This window comes from Cyprinodon tularosa, unplaced genomic scaffold (assembly GCF_016077235.1).
Source record: "Cyprinodon tularosa strain WSP-4 unplaced genomic scaffold, ASM1607723v1 ctg35, whole genome shotgun sequence".
NCBI lineage: Eukaryota > Metazoa > Chordata > Actinopteri > Cyprinodontiformes > Cyprinodontidae > Cyprinodon > Cyprinodon tularosa.
Genome location: NW_024039063.1, coordinates 1,493,017 through 1,513,026, shown reverse-complemented (window position 1 = coordinate 1,513,026; position 20,010 = coordinate 1,493,017). Strand labels below are relative to the sequence as shown.

Here is a 20,010-nt window from a genome sequence, read left to right as displayed (position 1 = left end):
AAGGTCCCCCACACAAACCCTGCTGCAATTGTAGTAACAATCTAAAGATTTCTGCTTTCAGGTTAAATCTGAAGTTTACATTTGCAACAAATCTAAAAAAAAAAAAAAAGACATTTTACTTTAAATACTTCCTCTCTTTACTCCTAGTAAAAAATAAAATAAAAATAGAAGTATTATGGTGGACTTGAGGACTTTAAGATGTCCCTCAATGTTTCAGTGAGCTTTGAAGCCTTATTTAATCTCTTTCACCTTTATAGTTATTGCTTTGGAAAACAGACTTTTTTCCCTGTAGTAACTTTCTGGTAAATAACACATCTGTATGCTTCGTTTTCCTCTTTTTGATGAATTGTTTAAAGAAATTAGCACCTGTGTCAATTCATGTCAATAAACAAGAGGGCAAGGAATACAGAGATTAATAAATAAGGGTAACAAAAATAAAGAAACTTACAAGACATATAGTCATAAGTTATTTCTATTGTAACTGTTTTACAACCTTTTTACATCTTTACTGCTCGTAACTGTAAGAAGGAAGAGTGGGAGCTTGGTGTGTGTAAATCCTAAATCACAGACTTACTTTCAAAGTTGTACGTGGCGTCTGGATGAGATTGTCTCTGGTGGCACCATCAGCAAATCTGCCAGTGTCTTCCAGAAACCTGTAATCTAGATTGCAGGCAAACATTAAAGAGATAAACCAAAAGCTGAGCAGAGAAGTGCAATTTTGGTGGATTTGCAACTGGTGCTTATTAAGCGTGGAAATGAAGGTCATTTTCCCAAGAAAATGAGGCCTCATTAAAAGCCATTTAACACACAGATCAGTTCATGGAGAGTTCTGCCAGGAACAGAGGCTCACTAAATATGCAGGGCACATGGAGAAAAACAGATCTGCAAACAATAAAAAAAGAACTCTCTAATGTGATCTGGGTTTTAGGCCTTAGAGTGACTTCAGAAAACTCTTGCTGAAGAACAAGAAAGGTCATACAGGGTTTGGACCTTTAAGGAGAGTCCAACCCATTCAACAAGAACCATGTTTTGCATGGTTTTTCTCTCCCACACTATTTACATTTCATCACTGCTGCACTTTAAGAAATGGAAATGTCATGAGAGCTGAACAACACAAAATTTTATTTTGTATACACTCCATACAAAATGAAAAACAAGTTTGTCTGAGTCTAAGAACAATTACTAACTGCTAATAACAATTTACAAAAGTATATTTCAATGGGATTCTATGCGATAGACTGATATAGTGGCGTATGAATTCAGTAGAAGAACACATGTACTTTTAAAATGTTTTATCTAAGAGCTATTTGAAATTGTAATATACATTTGGGGTCGGCCTCCTCTGCTGTGATACTCCTTTATAAAATGGAGTCAAAGCTTTATTAGGAGTCTTAACAGTTCATTCAGGCATTAAACTGCAACTAATTTATCGTTTTTATTCCACTGTTATTAAAGTGGTGTGAATACTATTAAAAAAGAAGTTTTAAAGAAGATTCTCACCACTAAGAAGTGTCATTTCGTCGAAGTGTGACAGCGTGACAAATGCCGTTTTATCCCTTACACCACTGCATCCTGAGTCATCCTTGTGTTTCTTCACACACAGCAAACTGGAAAATGAATAAACAAAAAGCAGATATTGGATTATTGAGAGAAACATTCTGGGTTTCAGACCACAACGGCCTGAAACTGGTTCTCAAACTGTGCTGTTGTCTGATCGTTTACATATCAGTGGTGCTTAATTTAACAGTATAAACAAAACCAAACTTTCCCTCTGCAGATTTGAATGAGGACTGATATTGTTTTACTGTGACTACTCTCTCAAGCACACTGCAAGATGTTGCCTCTGGTCCTGCTTTAAAAACTTTCAATGAGCAATTAAAGTAAAAGGGTAAAAAAAAAACAAAAAAAAAACACTTGGAATCATGCTCATTTTTTTTATTTTTTTTTATTTAATCGCAGAGAAAAAAACCTAACGAGGATTTGGTAAAATCGGATTGGGAATGTCAAAGCTTTAAATCAACAATGTGATTTGAATTAAAAATTATTCGACAACACAAATACATTTTGTTGATATTAAAAAATGCAATACCCAGAACAGGTTGCTTAAGGCTTGGTTCTGCAATCTCACATTTGGCACTGAAAATTCTAAGTACTATCAAAAAGAAACCCAATGGTGCAGATATTTTTAAAAACTATGAAACATATTTTAAAACATCTTGACACAGTTATGAGTCAAGATGTGGGGAAATTGTGGGGAACTCTTTTTAGCAAAATATGAAGCATTAGGGGGACTTATAGGTAGTTGCGGGGACCAACAACAGGTCTCCATGAGGAGAAGCTCTCTTCTTGGAGTAAAAGTCAGGTTTACGCCACATAAATTAATGCTATATGAATGGAAATTCAGTGCAAAGTCCCCATAAGAATAGTGTGCATTTGTGTGTGTGTACGTATGTTAGTGGTAGGGGGTAAGTTCTAGTACAACAGACTGTGTTCAGACTTTAAAAGCCTCGGGTCAAACAGAGACTGTATCCTTAGAAAACTGTGTAATAAGGAATGCTGAACAGTTCCCAAACCCAACAGGCATCGAGGAGAAAACGGGAAGGACGTTTTGGTGGGACTGTTGGGACAAATGAAACTTTCAGGTATGACCTCTGCAGTGACATTTTGTAATTAAAAGCTGGGTCATAAATACTTCAGCTTCCACAGACCTCTAGGAACAGATTATGAATCAATGCTATTGGCAGTTCGCTAGTGGAAATGAATCAAAGCAAAGCACATGGAGTTCAAAACAATAACAGCCAGGGGTGGATCGTAAATCTTAGATTTCTTCGCAGAGAAGTGCAGCACTTTAAAAGTCTGCTGTTATGCATGTCCAATGAGGCTCTTTCATGGTGAAGACAATAAATATGTTCTTCTATTTCATGGCTTTCATTCCTAGTGAAGGTAGGAAGTTTTATTTGCAGTAAAACAGAAAGTACATAGTCTAGAGGTTACTCTATAACAATAATTGACAAAAACTGTAAGAAGTTTAAATTTTTTTTTTATATAAAAGCTTTGGTCTGATCTTTGCCATATTTTGATGAAGATATTCAATGTATTTTAAGCTGCTGTCATGGTGGGTCTTATACGGCCTTTTATGCTGCCATGTTAAAAAAACAGTTTGGAACTAATTAGAAGGTAATGAATGGGATTTTTTTCGATCATGTAGCGCAGGAATATATTAGTGGGATGCTCAGATTTCGCCTTATTGTAAATAGAGCTCATATTTTTTTACTGATGGTGTAGAACTCACAAACACTCTGCAACTTCAAAGATACCAACGTCTCTTTTTTGAGTTAGTACTAGAGTCAAGTCACTGTTTAGAAGTAAATTTCTATAATCTGAGTGCCGACTAAGTGGTCATGCAACGATTTTTTAGAATGTAGAATTGTTTCATAATTGCAAGAGAAACACAAAATATCTCTAATTTAATGTTATTGTAATATCACTGTATGCATTATGCATATTGCGAAGAATTGGCATTACAATGAAAAACTCTCATATTATTATTCAAGGTTGTGCACCCAAGCTCTTATATCTTTATTATGTTCATTGTGGCATACACATTTTTAAAGGTCAAGAGGTTGTGGGGTGGAAGGTCATTAATAAAAAAAAAGAAAAAAATGTAAATATGTGAGGCCCTTGCTTTCTTTGAAACCATAGCAGGGTAAATTGTTTTTTCCTTTGTATTACTTGTGTGTTTACACTCAGCAATATTAACTAGGGATGCACGATATTGGGATTTTGGCCGATATCCGATATGCCGGTATTTTATAACTCATGTAGCTGATAACCGATATCGATACTGATGTTAAAGCTGGACAAAAATAAGTAGTCATTGAAAATAGCAGTTATCCATTTCTGACACTTTGAAAAATAATATACTCAAATATATTTTCGTATGCTGATATCAAATCGATTTTTAAAAACACGGTGTCGATCTATTTTACTGATATCGATACTGATGTTAAAGCTGGACAAAAATAAGTAGTTTTGTTATCCATTTCTGACACTTTGAAAAATAATATACTCAAATATATTTTCATATGCTGATATCAAATAGATTTTTAAAAACGCGGTAACAAGCTCTTGTGATATTTTGCAAATTCTTGTGAGATTTTGTTAGTAAAATAGATCGATATATGGCAAAATTTCGTGAATTTTCGGGGGATTTCGTAGCATAACGAGCAATATTTCATTAGTAAAAGAGATTGATCTGGTGTTTTTAAATGGCAATATTTCAGCATATGAAGATATTGTGATATTTTAATGTATCAATATTTTTCCCTCATCTTTAGAAGTTTTTAAGTCTGTAAAAATGAAGTTTTTGAGGAAGAAGAAGTAGTATTTTTTTTTTTTTTTTTTACACTTTAGAAACTCAGAAGCTCAGAAGCTGATCGGCCGATGTCCGATATTCAGTTTTATGCCCGATACAGGCCGATACCGATAGGGGGCCGATTATATTGTGCATCCCTAATATTGACACATACTATATGTTTTCCTGATATTAGAAATAACTATCAATCCCTTTAGCAGCCATACAGGTTCGCATTATATGAGTATTTTGATGCTTACCCCGATTAAAATTAGGATATGTTTGAAAATGTTTCAGCTGGGCTTTTCAAGTAAAAAAAAATAAAATAAAAATCTAGTATGCAGTTTATCCTTTAATCAAATGTGTGATAAGAGGATGCCAAAGCGTTTTTTCCCAATGGGATCTAGTCCATCAACGCCATTGAAAGGAAAGGCGCATACGTAACAGTTTGGAAGTTGTACTGCAGAAGGATATATCACAAAAAATTAAGGATTTCTGATTCAGGATGTTTTTTGGGGTTTTTTTTATTCCACAAAGATTATGGAACATCTTAAGGAGAAATGCACTCTAAGTTAAGTCACTGCAGCTAAAAACAGAGGCACCAGTAAGCATGCCTAATGTTGGATCATCAAAACAATAAAAAAAAAAATGCTAACATATACAGTGGGGCAAAAAAGTATTTAGTCAGCCACCAATAGTGCAAGTTCTCCCACTTAAAAAGATGAAAGAGGCCGGTAATTTTCATCATAGATATACCTCAACTATGAGAGACAAAATGAGAAAAAAAAATCCCCAAAATCACATTGTCTGATTTTTAAAGAATTTATTTGCAAAATATGGTGGAAAATAAGTATTTGGTCAATAACAAAAGTTCATCTCAATACTTTGTTTTATACCCTTTGTTGGCAATGACAGAGATCAAACATTTTCTGTAAGTCTTCACAAGGTTTTCACACACTGTTGCTGGTATTTTGGCCCATTCCTCCATGCAGATCTCCTCTAGAGCAGTGATGTTCTGGGGCTGTCGCTGGGCAACACGGACTTTCAACTCCCTCCAAAGATTTTCTATGGGGTTGAGATCTGGAAACTGGCTAGGCCACTCCAGGACCTTGAAATGCTTCTTACGAAGCCACTCCTTCGTTACCCGGGCGGTGTGTTTGGGATCATTGTCATGCTGAAAGACCCAGCCACGTTTCATCTTCAATGCCCTTGCTGATGGAAGGAGGTTTTCACTCAAAATTTGACGATACATGGCCCCATTAATTCTTTCCTTCACACGGATCAGTTGTCCTGGTCCCTTAGCAGAAAAACAGCCCCAAAGCATGATGTTTCCACCCCCATGCTTCACTGTAGGCATGGTGTTCTTTGGATGCAACTCAGCATTCTCTCTCCTCCAAACACGACGAGTAGAGTTTTTACCAAAAAGTTCTACTTTGGTTTCATCTGACCATATGATATTCTCCCAGTCATCGTCTGGATCATCCAAATGCTCTCTAGCAAACTTGAGACGGCCTTGACATGTACTGGCTTAAGCAGGGGGACACGTCTGGCAGTGCAGGATTTGAGTCCCTGGCGGTGTAGTGTGTTACTGATGGTAGCCTTTGTTACTTTGGTCCCAGCTCTCTGCAGGTCATTCACTAGGTCCCCCCGAGTGGTTCTGGGATTTTTACTCACCGTTCTTGTGATCATTTTGACCCCACGGGGTGAGATCTTGCGTGGAGCCCCAGATGGAGGAAGATTATCAGTGGTCTTGTATGTTTTCCATTTTCTAATAATTGATCCCACAGTTGATTTCTTCACACCAAGCTGTTTACCTATTGCAGATTCAGACTTCCCAGCCTGGTGCAGGTCTATAATTTTGTTTCGGGTGTCCTTTGACAGCTCTCTAGTTTTGGCCATGGTGGAGTTTAGAGTGTGACTGTTTGAGGTTGTGGACAGGTGTCTTTTATACTGATAACGGGTTCAAACAGGTGCCATTAATGAAGGTAACGAGTGGAGGACAGAGGAGCCTCTTACAGAAGAAGTTACAGGTCTGTGAGAGCCAGAAATCTTGCTTGTTTGTAACTGACCAAATACTTATTTTCCACCATATTTTGCAAATAAATTCTTTAAAAATCAGACAATGTGATTTTCTGGATTTTTTTTTCTCATTTTGTCTCTCATAGTTGAGGTATATCTATGATGAAAATTATCGACCACTCTCATCTTTTTAAGTGGGAGAACTTGCACTATTGGTGGCTGACTAAATACTTTTTTGCCCCACTGTACATATAAGCCAAGGTAGATCAACCAGAGAATATATTCAAACAAATTTTCCATATTTTTTACTAGTGTTACTTATTACTACTGAAATAAATACGATTTTTTTTGTAGGAAACAGGACTACTCTTCATGTAACAGTTTTATCTCTCTATATCAAATTCAAAATGTGAGTAAATAAATACAACAGATCACCTGTTTTAAACTGGTGGGTTATAAATTAGTGGACAGCAGGTCAAAGAAAATCAATCAGGACTCTTGTGTTTTCACAATCTTACCGTAAGTGGCAATTAAGCCCTGTTATATGCAAGGAAAATCAGCGGTTTAAAACTTAGAAGAAGACATTCAAAGTCTGCTTAAATATGCTAAATGAGCGCAGTAAAATGCAGGTATGAAGCAAACGACATGAGATATTAATTTGATTTTCCTGAGACACAAAGGGAAGACAACATAATGCGCGAAACCTTCAGAAACTAAATGGGGGAACGAAGAAAGTGAGAAATGGCATCACAGAAAAAGCTAATTTTTTCCAAATAGATAAAACAGACCCAGTAGTATTTCATAACTAACACATTTTTCACAGTGTCAAAGGCAATAGTTCTTCATTTAGTGCCTATATCTGACATTGGATGACCTAAAAAAGCATGATATGGGACCCATAAAGCTTGAATAAATAAATTAATAAAATAAAGGTAACTTGGAGAAAATGTTGGGTTCTGACCATGAACAGTTAGAACCAATGTTTATAAAAAATATATCATATCATATGATAACCAACATTGTTTAAATTCCTTAAATACATGCCAACTTTACATCAACAACAACCAAACTAAATAGTGGTATTTGTGACCCGGATTAACCTACCCTGAGAATCTGATGCCTTCTTATGCCTCAATAGTATTTTTAATCTCTTTAAACCATGTCTGTTTCAGCTTCAGGTTGGTCTTAAATTGTTTGCCAATTGAAATACCTTTGTAAAATAGAAAAAAAAAAATTTGACTAGAAAAACTATTGTTTGCTGATGAAACTGATCCATAACCGTATGAAAATCACTCACCTGCAGGTGTGTTTGAAGCAGGCAGGACAACGATACTTCGCTTCATCTGATCCACAAACTCCACATCTAAACCAGATACAACAGATTATAGATCAATCATAAAACTGCGTATTTTTTAAAATATAAATTTAAACACATTAATTAAAGAAACACAAAGAGACATAAAAAACAAACGTGACAAATTGGCTTAAAATCACTGAGCTATAATGTTTCCATTACCATTTAGAGGAAGAGCATGAATAGTTTTAGACAGGGGCCAACAAGGGCCCCATTGTGGCCCCTATACTGAAGACATGGTAATAAAATCATTCCTATGGATAATATGCACTGTCTTTATTGCAATTATGGTAATTATGATTTAAAAAAATCAAGGTGATAGTTTTAGTTGTATTGAGACAGGATGTAAATTTATTATTCTGATAAATGCTACTTAAAACCAAAATTTAACACTCATATTTGTCGCCTTGCTAGTTTTTATTCTGTCTTTGAATAGATATTCATTTAGCAACTATTAATTTCACTTACTCTTTTCACATTCTAAAGGAATCTTAATTTTAGGTAAAGTAAAATTGATATTTTTTTAGCAAAAAACACAAATTTTCAAATGGAACAACATTAAATTTTAGTTTAACTAACTTAAGTTAAAATTTAACTTAACTCATTGCATCCAAACTGTTAAGTAGCTCTGTTAATATATTATTTATAATAAACTATTCCCCTTTTTGTCACACTGATTTCAGTGGCCCCAAGAAATCATGGGCCCCCTGTAAACCGGGTCTAGAACCGTCACTGATGAAGAGATGGAAGGAGCACTAACTTTTCAGCAAAAGGTCTGGTTATTACATAAATACATAACGAGTTAAGTGAAATATAAGTACACACTCATATTTAATAGTTCGACATTTTATAAACACCGTAAAATAAAAAACTGCTCGAATAAAAATCTTCAACGTGGACTAAGGTGCCTGTTAATCGACTTACTTCGAGAGGGAAATCTTTCGTTTTGACACTTTTTTCTCCTCCTCTGGACAGTAGCTGTCAATTTGGCCATCCATGGCGGATATCTCATTCATTTCCTATAACAGTCCTAAGCGAATAACAGGAAAAAAGTAAGGGATACACGTTCTTTAAGCTGCTGGCGGCATCAAAACAAACCGGTTTCCTTCCGAGCGGCACGTGGAAACAACTTCCGGTTGAGAAGTCCGCTCATTTCTGCCGCCTTGTGTCTGAAGGCGAAACTACAATGATCCCAAGTTTAACCCTTTATAGTGCACCCAGTGCTTTGAAAATCAAAATTTCAAGCCAATAGTGTTATTAGAATCCAGGGCAAGACCTTATTGCCTTTGTAACATTAAAAAAATATGTATTAATATACATTTTAATATTTCTTCTATAAGAAATTCATGAAAAACATTGAGAGTGAAAGGCATTATTAATGAAACTGCCACTTACATTTTTTAGTTTACAAACCTAAATATAATTGTTAACTAGGCTTATTAACTTTTTAACTTAATTTTTTAATAATCTTTTTATCTTTTTTTTAAACTTGTTAACTTTTTTCAGCTTAATTTACAGTAGGTAAAATATCATTCAAGGGCTCATCTAATTGGTCAAACACCAAAATAAGATGTACAGCTATGTAGCAGCATCTTTGCTGGATGGCTGGATATAGATCTTGTGCTTCTACGTAGACCTCACTGAAGGATGGGGGGACTCCATTTGAAAGTGATCAAAAACAGTAACTGCCCTATAAAGGGTTATGTATGAACTGACTGCAAAAGTTGACGTGTTAACGGGGTGTTTGGAAAATATTGAAACGTTTATAGTGGCAATGACTCTTCATGGACTTAATAGCTCAAGTTAAATGAAACAGGACTTAAAAGAAAGACTGGGCTTTAAATGCTACAGAGCACCAATGTTATAAACAAATGAAACAAAGAGGCAGTTTCTCTCTGTCTCTCCATCATATTCAATAAATATCTCACAGCCAGAGTAGGCAGACACTTTGCTGGAGCGATTAAGACAACTTTCATCCTCTTTATCTATTCCCAGACAAAGCAGACAAGGACTTGTTGCTTTCAATCTATTTGTTTTATTTACCCTTTATTTATAAGCTTTGACTTTGACAACTTTTATTGCCATTTTCTACACACAGAGTGCATAAAAAACTATATTTTGTTTTGTACAGCTGTCAGACAGTAAATGAGTAGCAGCTTAGCAGTGAAAAACGCATTGATATGGAAGTTCAGAGCATTATATGGTGCAAATATGCAGTATTTTGGTTTGGTGTTATCAGTGTGGTGGGGAGTCCGTGACATGATTTAGATTTTTTTCAACAGTTTAGCAGTGTGATGGTGGTGGGGAAGAAGCTGTTTCGAATCTGCTGGACCGGCATCGAATGCTGTGAAGCCGCTTCCCAGAGTGCAGCAGGGAGAACAGGGCCTCTCTGCCCTTTTGACAAGTGAGGTAGTCTTTACAGTCCAGGTGAGGTTGTCTGATGTGTTCTCAAACTCATGATAATCACATTCTTTCATACCAGAAAGAGTGTGTAAGTGAAAGCACTGTACGGCACTACACATCCACCCATTAAGTTATTGACTAGTTGATTTTTGTTTGTGTTGCCTGAGAGTTACCACAGGAAATTTTTATTTTATCTGTTTGCGCTCAGGTGGATTTCAAGGCAATTGTTAAGTCAGATTTATACTTTTTTGCCACTTTTGAGCCATTGTTCATGTAGAGCAAATAAAAAAAATGACACACCTCTGTTAAAATCTTGTGTTTACAGATGATTTCACAACCTTTTCAATCTTTAATCTTTAATCTGATCCAATGATCTGTTTATCAGTTAAAGTACAAATGGAAAACATACAGCAAAAAAGAAAAAAACACAAAAAACCTATATATCAATATAACTTGGCTGTATCAGTGTGCATGCAATCAAACTACTTAAACTTAATGTATCTTTTGATGGCAGTCTTTGATATTGGCTTTGTGCATCTGATCTGTTTCAAAAGTATGTTCTGCAAACAGCATTCTTTAGATCTGGTTTAAATACATTTTATGTTGATTTAGATGCGTGCTTCGGGTCATCCAATCCTCCTCATCTTTAAATCCTATCTTTCTAGTAGCAGCCTGAATTGTTTGTGTTATCATGTGTCAGTATTTGAAAATGTTCATATTTTCATGCATCTTGATTAACACCCCATTTCCTGCTGTGAAATAAAGTCCTGAGATATGTTGGTGCAGCCCACGTTTTACTTTGATGACATGATACTTTGATAAATGTTTTTACACCAAAAATGTTATTAGAAATTTCGACCTATAAATATAAGTTTGTTTTCTTGCACATTTTTTTTCTACAGGCAAAGGGTGATCAAAGTTTCACCTGGGCATGGAGGTTTTTCTTCTCAAAGAAAGGCTTCTTTCTATCTCTGCTTAGTCTAAAACAGACTAATGAAGACACAGATTGTTGTATGTAGCCAAAAGGGCTGAAACAATTATTCTGATTAATCATGATTAATCGATTATTGAAATAATTGCCAACTAATTAAGTAATAGATGATCACTAAATGCAGTATATAGACTCTAAAACATGCCTTTAGCTGACAGAGGAACCCACGTAGAGCAGGAAATATACCAAAATTGTAAAGTTTTTCATCTGTCAGTAAGTTCTATCCAGAACTCCTCAAGTGGAAATGTTTTAGTTTCACGTAAAACATCTTTAAGGAATAGCAAATATTACAGGACCTTTTTATGAAACACCTTAATAATTTTTTTTTTGTATTTTTAGGTTTTAAATTAAGAAAAAACAGAAAACATTTAATAAATCTTCTTTTGTATAAAATTACTGGTGGAAAATGATATTTTAAAAAAACTTTCCGATCTAATAACAAGAAAGAATAGATGATTATTATTATTTATTGACATTCTGTTGTAAAATTGCAGTTAAAATTTTCTTTAAAAAACTAAGACTGTTATTTTACTTTATTCAAAACCATTGGTTAGTTTTTTTTAATCATCTTTAACCAGTATAAAGAGCCATTGTGAAGGATCCAAAGAGCGACTTGCAGCTCTGGAGCCACAGGTTGCAGGGCCCTGCTCTATTTGGAAATACATTGGAAATTTCTCTGTACCATAGCTTTTCCTGGAAGGGGCCACTAAAAATGTTTTGTTAGACCGGTTAAACATTACTTTGGGTTAATCAAATGAAAAAACAAAAAACAAAACATAAATTGTAAAGTTGTCCCACAATGGGGAAATTCAGGCCCCGTCCACACGAAGTCAAAACGAACACGAAACGCTGATATTTTCCAAAACGTTTGCCGTAAAATAAATGTGAGCGTCCACACGAATGCATGAAAACGCTGCAAAATGTATGCCAGGCCTGTAAGTGGCGCTGTGGTGCCAAAGCAAAAATAAGCGACGACATGTTGGGCATGCGCACTAATATTTATACATGGTTGCCCTGCGGGTCCATTTTCGTGGTTAAGTCAAATTCAGGTGCTGAACTATGTCGTCGATATTGCTCTGTTCTTCCTGGAGATATTCCAGAATAAGAAGATTCTGTTGTAAGCCCGACAGCAGGGTGAGTAGCATTAGCAGCAACGGCGCCATTGTTGTTGTGATACTGGTCGCGCATGCGTGTTTAGAGGCGACGCTATGACGCATGCGTGTAAAAAAAAAAAATGCAGTTAGAGCGTAAAGATGGAAACGCGAAAACGGCGTTTCGAAATCTTCCCACTCTGAAGGCTGAATAAAAAAAAGATCGTTTACAGACCCCCGAAACGCCGGCTTCGTGTGGATGAGAGGCTGGTTTGGTGAAAAATTTGTGCGTTTAGGCCAGGGTTCGTCTTCGTGTGGACGGGGCCTCAGTCTCTGCATTTGACCCACCCCCCATTGTGCAGCTGAGAGCGCTGCGGGGTTAAGGGTCATGCTCAGGGAGCCATCAAGCAGGCTTTGGGGATCAAACCGGTTGCTTACAAACTTGTAAGATCACAAATATACTGCTCTAACCCACGAGGCAAACACTGGAATTAGAGGAAATTCAAATTACATACTGGGGCAAAGATATTTCTATTTAAGGAGTATGGATAAATGTAACCAGGTTATCTAGGGTGGTGTTAATACTAGCCCCTCCCCTTCATTTCTCACCTTAAAAAAAATAAAATAAATAAAATAATATATATATATATAGCTTTTTTAATCCCAGAAACTTTTCTTATGTAATGTTTAATTATAAAAGTTCACAATATAACGAAAAATGAGTTGATACTCTGTAAGTACAATAAAGATATGGTTTATATTTGACAGGAATGTTTTTTTTAAACAGAGCTAGCAGAAATATGAATACTAGGGAAGAATGGACAGATTGATTGATGGGTGGATTTAAATGTGGACGATAGGATGAGGCATATTATTTATATATGAATGTATAACTAGAACTCCTCGTAGTGCATCATTTGCTTAATTAAAACACAAAGTTTCAAAGCCATGTGGGGTGAAACACCAATTTTATTAAGACCTATTTAGGTTTTTGATTTTCCTACAAGACAGAACAAAGTCTGCAAAAAACACTTCTTTCGATACCTTTTCAGACGAGGTGCAGAGGATCTGCTATTCATTTTAACAGTCTCTATCAATCATATATATAATATATATGTTTCCAAAAACAGCAGCAAACCATCTGTGTTAAAATGTATCCTTTATTTATTTGTCAAGTTTTTATTTACAGTTTTCCAACCACTGTTACCCTCCATAAACTTTAGAAAACACTTTCAGCGAAGGTAATATAACTTAAGTATATTGGACTGTTTGACTCTGGCCAAATATAGCTGCCAGTTAGCAACCCAGCTTTGAATGTGACAAACATTTTGACAAACAGTCGAAGGAGTGAACTCTCAAATGTACCGTGTAGACATAAATAACCGAGTTGTGATCGGCCAAACAGTTCATCTGAGAATATAACTTACCATCCTACAACAATATGAATAAAAAAAAAAGATTATAAATAAAAAATAAGTTGACAATATATACACAGGAAATATTGATGACTCGTTGTTTGTTGCAGCACCAATGGTAAGTTCAGGGACCAACCAAAAAGAAAAAAGCTAAACAAAATGTGTTGGGTATCAAAAATTGGTTCATAAATTAAAAAGGACCAAATCAACATAAGTACTCGTATAACACACAAAACAAATCTTGATGTAACCGGTACATACACACAAAGTTAAAGACTATTTGACAGTAGCGACTAGTCTAGGAGACAAAGGCAAATAACCGGGTAGAGGTAGAGCACTATTTGCCAAGATGTCGGAGTCCAACAGACAGAAAAAGACAGGGCTGGTAAAATACTGCCACAGGTGGGCCTCTGTATTTAAGAGCAGTCAAATAGGATTCACAAACCATTGCACTTTTATACACTGTAGTAAAGACAGTGCCGAGGGAAGAATCCTGGCATGTTCCTTCTGGTCTGAATCCTGCATAAGATGGTGCGGCCTCTGCTTTTTGTTTAAGGTTAGGAATTTAGATAGGCTGCTATGTTGGGAGATGCTTCCCCCTGTTTGGGGACTAACTGTAGTTTACACTGGGATTATAAACATCTGTAAGCACAGTTCTCCTTTGGCCTGGCTAGCATGAATGTTTCACCAAGTATAAGTTATCAGCACCTGGAATTAATTACTCTCACAAAGTCTCAATAACTCTGTTGATTAAAAAAACACCCAGCTCCCTGGAACCAGTCCTTTATTCTAACTGAGGAAGCGTCTCTTTTAAAGGAAGGTGTGTTTGAGCGTCTTTGGACTTGTGTTGTTCATAAGTTGGTTAAAGAACCACGTTGGGGTCAGAGGAAGCAGACAGGACCAATTTCTATGTGTTGCTGATAGTGAAGCTTTAAAGGAGGAAATTCCTGGATTTCTACAACAGGTAACCGACGACTGTCCTGAGAGTGGAAGAAGAAATGTGACTGGTGCCAGCTGCCATCTTGAATCTGAAACATAAAAGCATATATTTAGTTTTTCATCTTGAGGGTTTTTCATGTTTTTGTAGAACTTACAAAGATTAGATATAACTATACATGCACAAAGACACATAGACAAGTGTTCAGGCTGGAAAAATAAACCCTGTCCAAATAATAAAATCACAATAGCATTTGGAAAAATACAACATTTGATGCAACATTTAATTTAACAACATTTTGCTGATAATGAAAAAAAAAAGAGCCGGCGTCTGTTAACCTGCTGCCCCACCATTAACATCATGCACAAGCCCCTTTTTCCACATAATCGTCCTTTGTTTCTCACCGTGCACACCTTTACTGGGCAGCCAGACTAATTTATTCTGTGTATACAGTATATTATTCAGGAAAAGAGCAGGCAGAGACCGATTTTAAAGGGAGGACTTATCAGGACCTATCTGCTTAGAACCAATTAGATTAGTACAGATGTCACCGATATTTTATTTAAAAAAAAAAGCCCAAACAGCAGCCAATAAAAACAGCTCTTTCTGGACATTTAAAATGGCTTAATTGAAATATTTATCAGCTTTGTGATTGGTCCGGTAGGTTTTACTGGCCGGGCTAATCAAACAGCCAAATTTAGGTCTTATTTCACCAAATCCTAATGTAAATAAAGTAGCTTGTATTAAATCTCCACATGTTTACGTTTGTGATGAAAGAGCCATTCACTTCTATACAAATACCTTCTTGGTATTGAAAACATTACATCTTTTTAAAAAATTTTTACACCATGGTGCCATAAACCATGGAACCAGTTTCTTTATATATATGAAAAACAATTATTTACTGACAGAATCTCTGTACCTACTGGATAAATGTTTAATACTCTAAATGAAATGCTATTGGAATAAAAATTCCAATTATTTACAGTTAAACCAAAGAGTATGGAGGCGCAGCATAAGATGTCTCGACTTTGTATCTTCAAATATAGCAACTTATTTGCTCCACAATAATTTTGTTAGCTACCAAAGATCTATATTATAATATAAAGCTATAAAAACTTTATCCTCTGTATTAAAATGATAAAAGTTGAAGAAAAGACCTAAAGTCATATGTGTTTAGTCCTGATATCGGAGGTTCTTTCTATCCAGCTCATTACCTTGCACTCATCCTGAATCAGAGTGGGTTCAAGTAGTGTGTCAGGGTTTACATGTCTATTCCAACCAATAAACCGGGGTTTAGATTCATCTCTTTGCATGGATCCAGTGGAGCTGAATTTGTCTTTGGTGTTGTTGACCGGATCGCTCAGACAGTGAAACGTGATATTTTGGCTTGCTTCAGAACTCAATAAATGAAGAAACTTCATCTGGACTTTCCCGACCCCAAATTCCAGCTATGGGAGAGGAACAGAGAGGATGACAGTGATATCATATGCACAAACATAATGGGAAGACATCTATTTTCTAAACGTCTTTTAAACTTAAAACAATTTGTTGATAATTTAATAGCAAACATTTTTAATGAATATTTATGTTGATTTTAATGTTGTAAAGTTATGAAATGTAATTTCTATTGATATGTTGACTGATTAAATTCTTCCCTCATACCTTATTGGAAGCCACTGGGTGCAAACAAGTCTGTCCACCTCCAGTAAAGTTGCAGAAGACCTTGAAGGCATCGGAAGTACAGCCAAGGTTTGGATCGATCCAGAACCAACCTGAAAGTCCAAAAGAAAAATTCAGAAACACAATGATGCAACATTTACATCCACAATGCATTTTTAACATTGGTCCATCAATTCCATCCATAGTTTTCTGCATAGCTAATATAAATGAAGGGTGTCTGTCCAAAAGAAAGGCTTAAATCCAAGCGAATCAAAGACATTAAAATATATTTAAGAGCAGCTGCCTTTGTCCAAAGTGCTATGCACAAAAGGAACAAATTACAACCTTAAATTAAATGTTAAAAGCCCTTAAGATAAGCCCTTATGCTGTATTTAAAGCCATTCAGCACAAATGTTTTTTAAGAAGAGCCTTAAAAGTATAGTGGAGGATGTTCTTTTCCTGGGTGGATCATCAAAATAAGTGGTCCTCCTAAATGTCAATCATTCTGGGCATATGTTTACGTAAGGCTGTCCTATGTGCTTTTCCCCATTTTCACTTACCGGTGGTGAGTTTTCATTGTGGAAAAATTGCAAATCTTCTTTTGGGAAGTAAGCTTGTAGGAGCAATGCAAACAACAACTTTTAAACAGAGGGTGCACGAGGAGAAAAGGCTCCTGCATGCTCTTGCACGCGTTTAATAGGCGTTCCCTCTCTGGAGCGGGTACAGCGTTGTGCATAAGATTTTTTTTTTATAGGGGGGGGTCTATTCAAAAATTAGCGAAAATCCTCCACTATATCTTTAAAAGCACCCAGAGTTGAAGCCTGTTTAATATGAAGGGGCAGCTGGCTCATAGAAAAGGATAAACTGTACTTGTAATGCCAGAAAGGACATATAACCCATCTAGGGAACTTCAGAACTGCTCTGTGGCTTCCCCACATAGATTAAAAAAATATCCAAAGGAAGATCTCTTGATTAGTGGCTATACAAAAAGCTCCTAACCTCATCTCAAAGACGGAGTCCAGCCACGGTACAGATAAAGCTAATTTAAGGTACTATCTGGGATCTTGTTCTTTCTGTCCGATCCATAGCTTACAAACAAAAGTAAATGTTTGAATTGAGACAAATCTGTCAAGCTTCTTTCCACACCATGATAAATCAAAGCAGCACCCACATCATTTCAAAAATGGCCTCAATCTATCTACCCATCATCTACCGCTTAGTCCAACCATGAAAAATGCACGAGGGACCAGAACTCTGCTGCTTGAGGCAGAGAGCAAACATTGACCTAAACACACCTCTCCACCTTTTGTTTTGTTTTGTTGAAAAATTCAATCTCTTTAACGTGTGCCGCAAGAAACTCACCATCTTTGAGTTGTAAGTGCCGACAGTCCAGGAGGTCTTTACAGACACGAGCAGGATTTTCCTTTGTGCCAAGAGGCTTCTTGATGCTCTCAATCACGCCACTCAGGTAACGCAGGGTCTTAAGTATCTCCATATTTTGGTGCGGCAAGCTCATTTCAATATTCTGAAAAGCCTGGTTATGGAGGGGAGGAAAAGCAGTCAAACACCAGAATAATAGGATTTAAAGACCTTCATTATTAATGTGTTTTTAAATAACAGCCTCATGAAGCACGCTTCAATAAAAAATGCAAGGGGCTGTGGTCAAACTTATGAATAATCAAATCTTTAAAACAGACGGTTTCAGCTGTATATATGTAACCTTTGATTTCATAATTTAATTGAGAAGAAGAGCACTGCTCTGTGGAAAAAAAACATATTTTAATATGCCAGATTATAGCCTAGGGATAATTTTCATCTGCAGACACACCTGAGAGGTTTCTGTCATACAAAGATTAAAAGGAACACAAAAAAAAAAAAACTTACAAACTGATACTACACAGGTAACGCATACTGTATAAAAGACATACAGTATCGAAAACAGATGAACAAAGACAATAAAGAAAATTCTAGAATATAAACAGTTAAAGGGAACCCAAAGTTATGCACATCCCATTGATGTTACAGTTGATCTAACAGGACACACTACCTTCATTGAATTGATTTCTATTGTGATGATAAATGTGTACGGTAACCATAATAAAATTGGGACTGTTACACATGGATCTCCTGTAAGCACAGTTGCTTACAGGAGTTGCAGGCACAGTAGTAATTGCAGACACAAATGTTCACATGTCTCATGGTAACAGTTTTAATTTTTTTTTTTAATGTAGGGAAACTTATGTGTTTTCTAACTGACAAAGCCACAGAGCTGCAACAGCAAAGGTTCAATCTTCCAACAATTATTTCTCTGCAGTGGGATAATAAAGATATTTTTTATTTGAAGTTAGGGGGAAATCCCAGGGGAGGAGTGAGTGAAAGTTTTTATGGAATGGTGGTTTGTTGTTGGGGATTTTGCTATTTTTCTGAGATATTGGCTAGTGGGTCAATACGGTCTATGATCTGGAGGCACGACACATTTTTCTTTCTACATCCTCTCTGACAGTTTTTTTTTTTTCAAAATATTTCATGGCTTTCAAAGGCTTTTGCACAGTTTTTCAATTAAGAGTTATAGCAGCCTAAATTTGAGGAGACTGCTGTGACTATGAACCTGCCCCCTTTGCCAAAGATCTCCTAAGCCTGCTTTGCAGACCTTTCTATATTGTTTAGCACATTAAGTCAGGGGAAAAACTTAACAGATAATCTTGTCTAGAGGAAGATGAGGGACACGAGAATCAACAAGCAAACAAGGAGAGGAATGGTCCTAGAGCTACCCAACACCTCAGCAGAGCCAAAGCCAATTTCCTCCATTCTACGCTACATTACTGAAGTAATACATGCAAACACCACAAAAATGTATAACTTAATATACTGTATAGTCTTAACCAATTGTCCTTACAAATCTTTCCCTTGTAATACCATAATTTTCTAAATAATGGAATCTTGGGTTTCTATGAAGTATACACATCAGTATTAATTGAAATATATTATTTAAAATATATCAATATTAGAGTATAATCTATATGAAAATATTTTTTTTATATATTTATTAAAAGCAATCCAAACCAATCTTATCTATTGCTAAGCCTCTGTAGAGTTACCTCTGTCCTGAGGGCAGCATCGTCATCTGAGTCATCATAAATGTATCTCTGTAGATTTAAAACCAACATGATCAGTCACATTCATATTGAAACACATTTGGAGGCTTTTCTAAAGGCTTTCGGAAACAAATCTGTTATAAACTATCGAGGCACATAACACTTACCGTGGGGCCAGGGGGCCCTGGGGGGCCCTAAGGACGAAGGAAAAGCAAAACAAAATTAATTAGAGGTAAAAAAAAAAGATCAAATTAGGTCAGTTTCTGTTTAAGTCTATTGTTTTATGCTATCTTTTGTATGTATTGGCACTACCAGAAGACACTGACTTAGAAAAATAACACACTAGATACACTAGATCTTTGAAAATAAAACTTCCTTTTTTAATGGGCATTAACACACAGGCTGAAATCTTTTAATTGTTACATTTACTTTGCAATGTTTGTTTGGTCGATATGCAATATTAAAGTTAACGCTTACCTGTGGTCCTGGACTTCCAAGCGGTCCTTGAGGACCCTAAAAATGGACCATAAAATACAAAGTTTTTAAAAACAATAATTTTCATCAATGCACTAGAAAAACGATCTAGAAATAAGTAAAAATGTCTTAAAATAAGTGTTTTTACCCTTCATCTGAGTAGGTAAATGAGATAGTGTGGCAATGGAATGAGTATTTTTACTTTTAAAATAAGA

At 35.9% G+C, this 20,010-nt stretch overlaps 2 protein-coding genes across 3 annotated transcripts in view; both read right to left on the bottom strand.

The window, feature by feature from the left end:
- znhit6 (zinc finger HIT-type containing 6) overlaps positions 1–8,863 on the bottom strand; it is a 37,317-nt gene extending 28,454 nt beyond the window's left edge. The window contains exons 1-4 of one of the 2 annotated variants that reach the window (XM_038295014.1): positions 8,652–8,863; positions 7,671–7,736; positions 1,501–1,607; positions 575–660 (exon numbers count right to left, since the gene is read on the bottom strand). In XM_038295014.1, coding sequence (XP_038150942.1) covers positions 575–660; positions 1,501–1,607; positions 7,671–7,736; positions 8,652–8,743 — 351 coding nt within the window. In that variant the 5' untranslated portion in view covers positions 8,744–8,863. The remainder of the gene's footprint in view (positions 1–574; positions 661–1,500; positions 1,608–7,670; positions 7,737–8,651) is intronic. The other variant, XM_038295015.1, reaches the window with a different exon arrangement.
- A 5,130-nt stretch (positions 8,864–13,993) lies between these two features.
- The window catches only part of LOC119789880 (collagen alpha-1(XXIV) chain), a 110,305-nt gene continuing 104,288 nt past the window's right edge, over positions 13,994–20,010 (bottom strand). The window contains exons 54-60 of the mRNA XM_038295067.1: positions 19,799–19,834; positions 19,489–19,515; positions 19,325–19,372; positions 17,589–17,760; positions 16,230–16,339; positions 15,782–16,015; positions 13,994–14,655 (exon numbers count right to left, since the gene is read on the bottom strand). Of these exons, the coding sequence (XP_038150995.1) occupies positions 14,509–14,655; positions 15,782–16,015; positions 16,230–16,339; positions 17,589–17,760; positions 19,325–19,372; positions 19,489–19,515; positions 19,799–19,834 (774 nt within the window). The 3' untranslated portion in view covers positions 13,994–14,508. The remainder of the gene's footprint in view (positions 14,656–15,781; positions 16,016–16,229; positions 16,340–17,588; positions 17,761–19,324; positions 19,373–19,488; positions 19,516–19,798; positions 19,835–20,010) is intronic.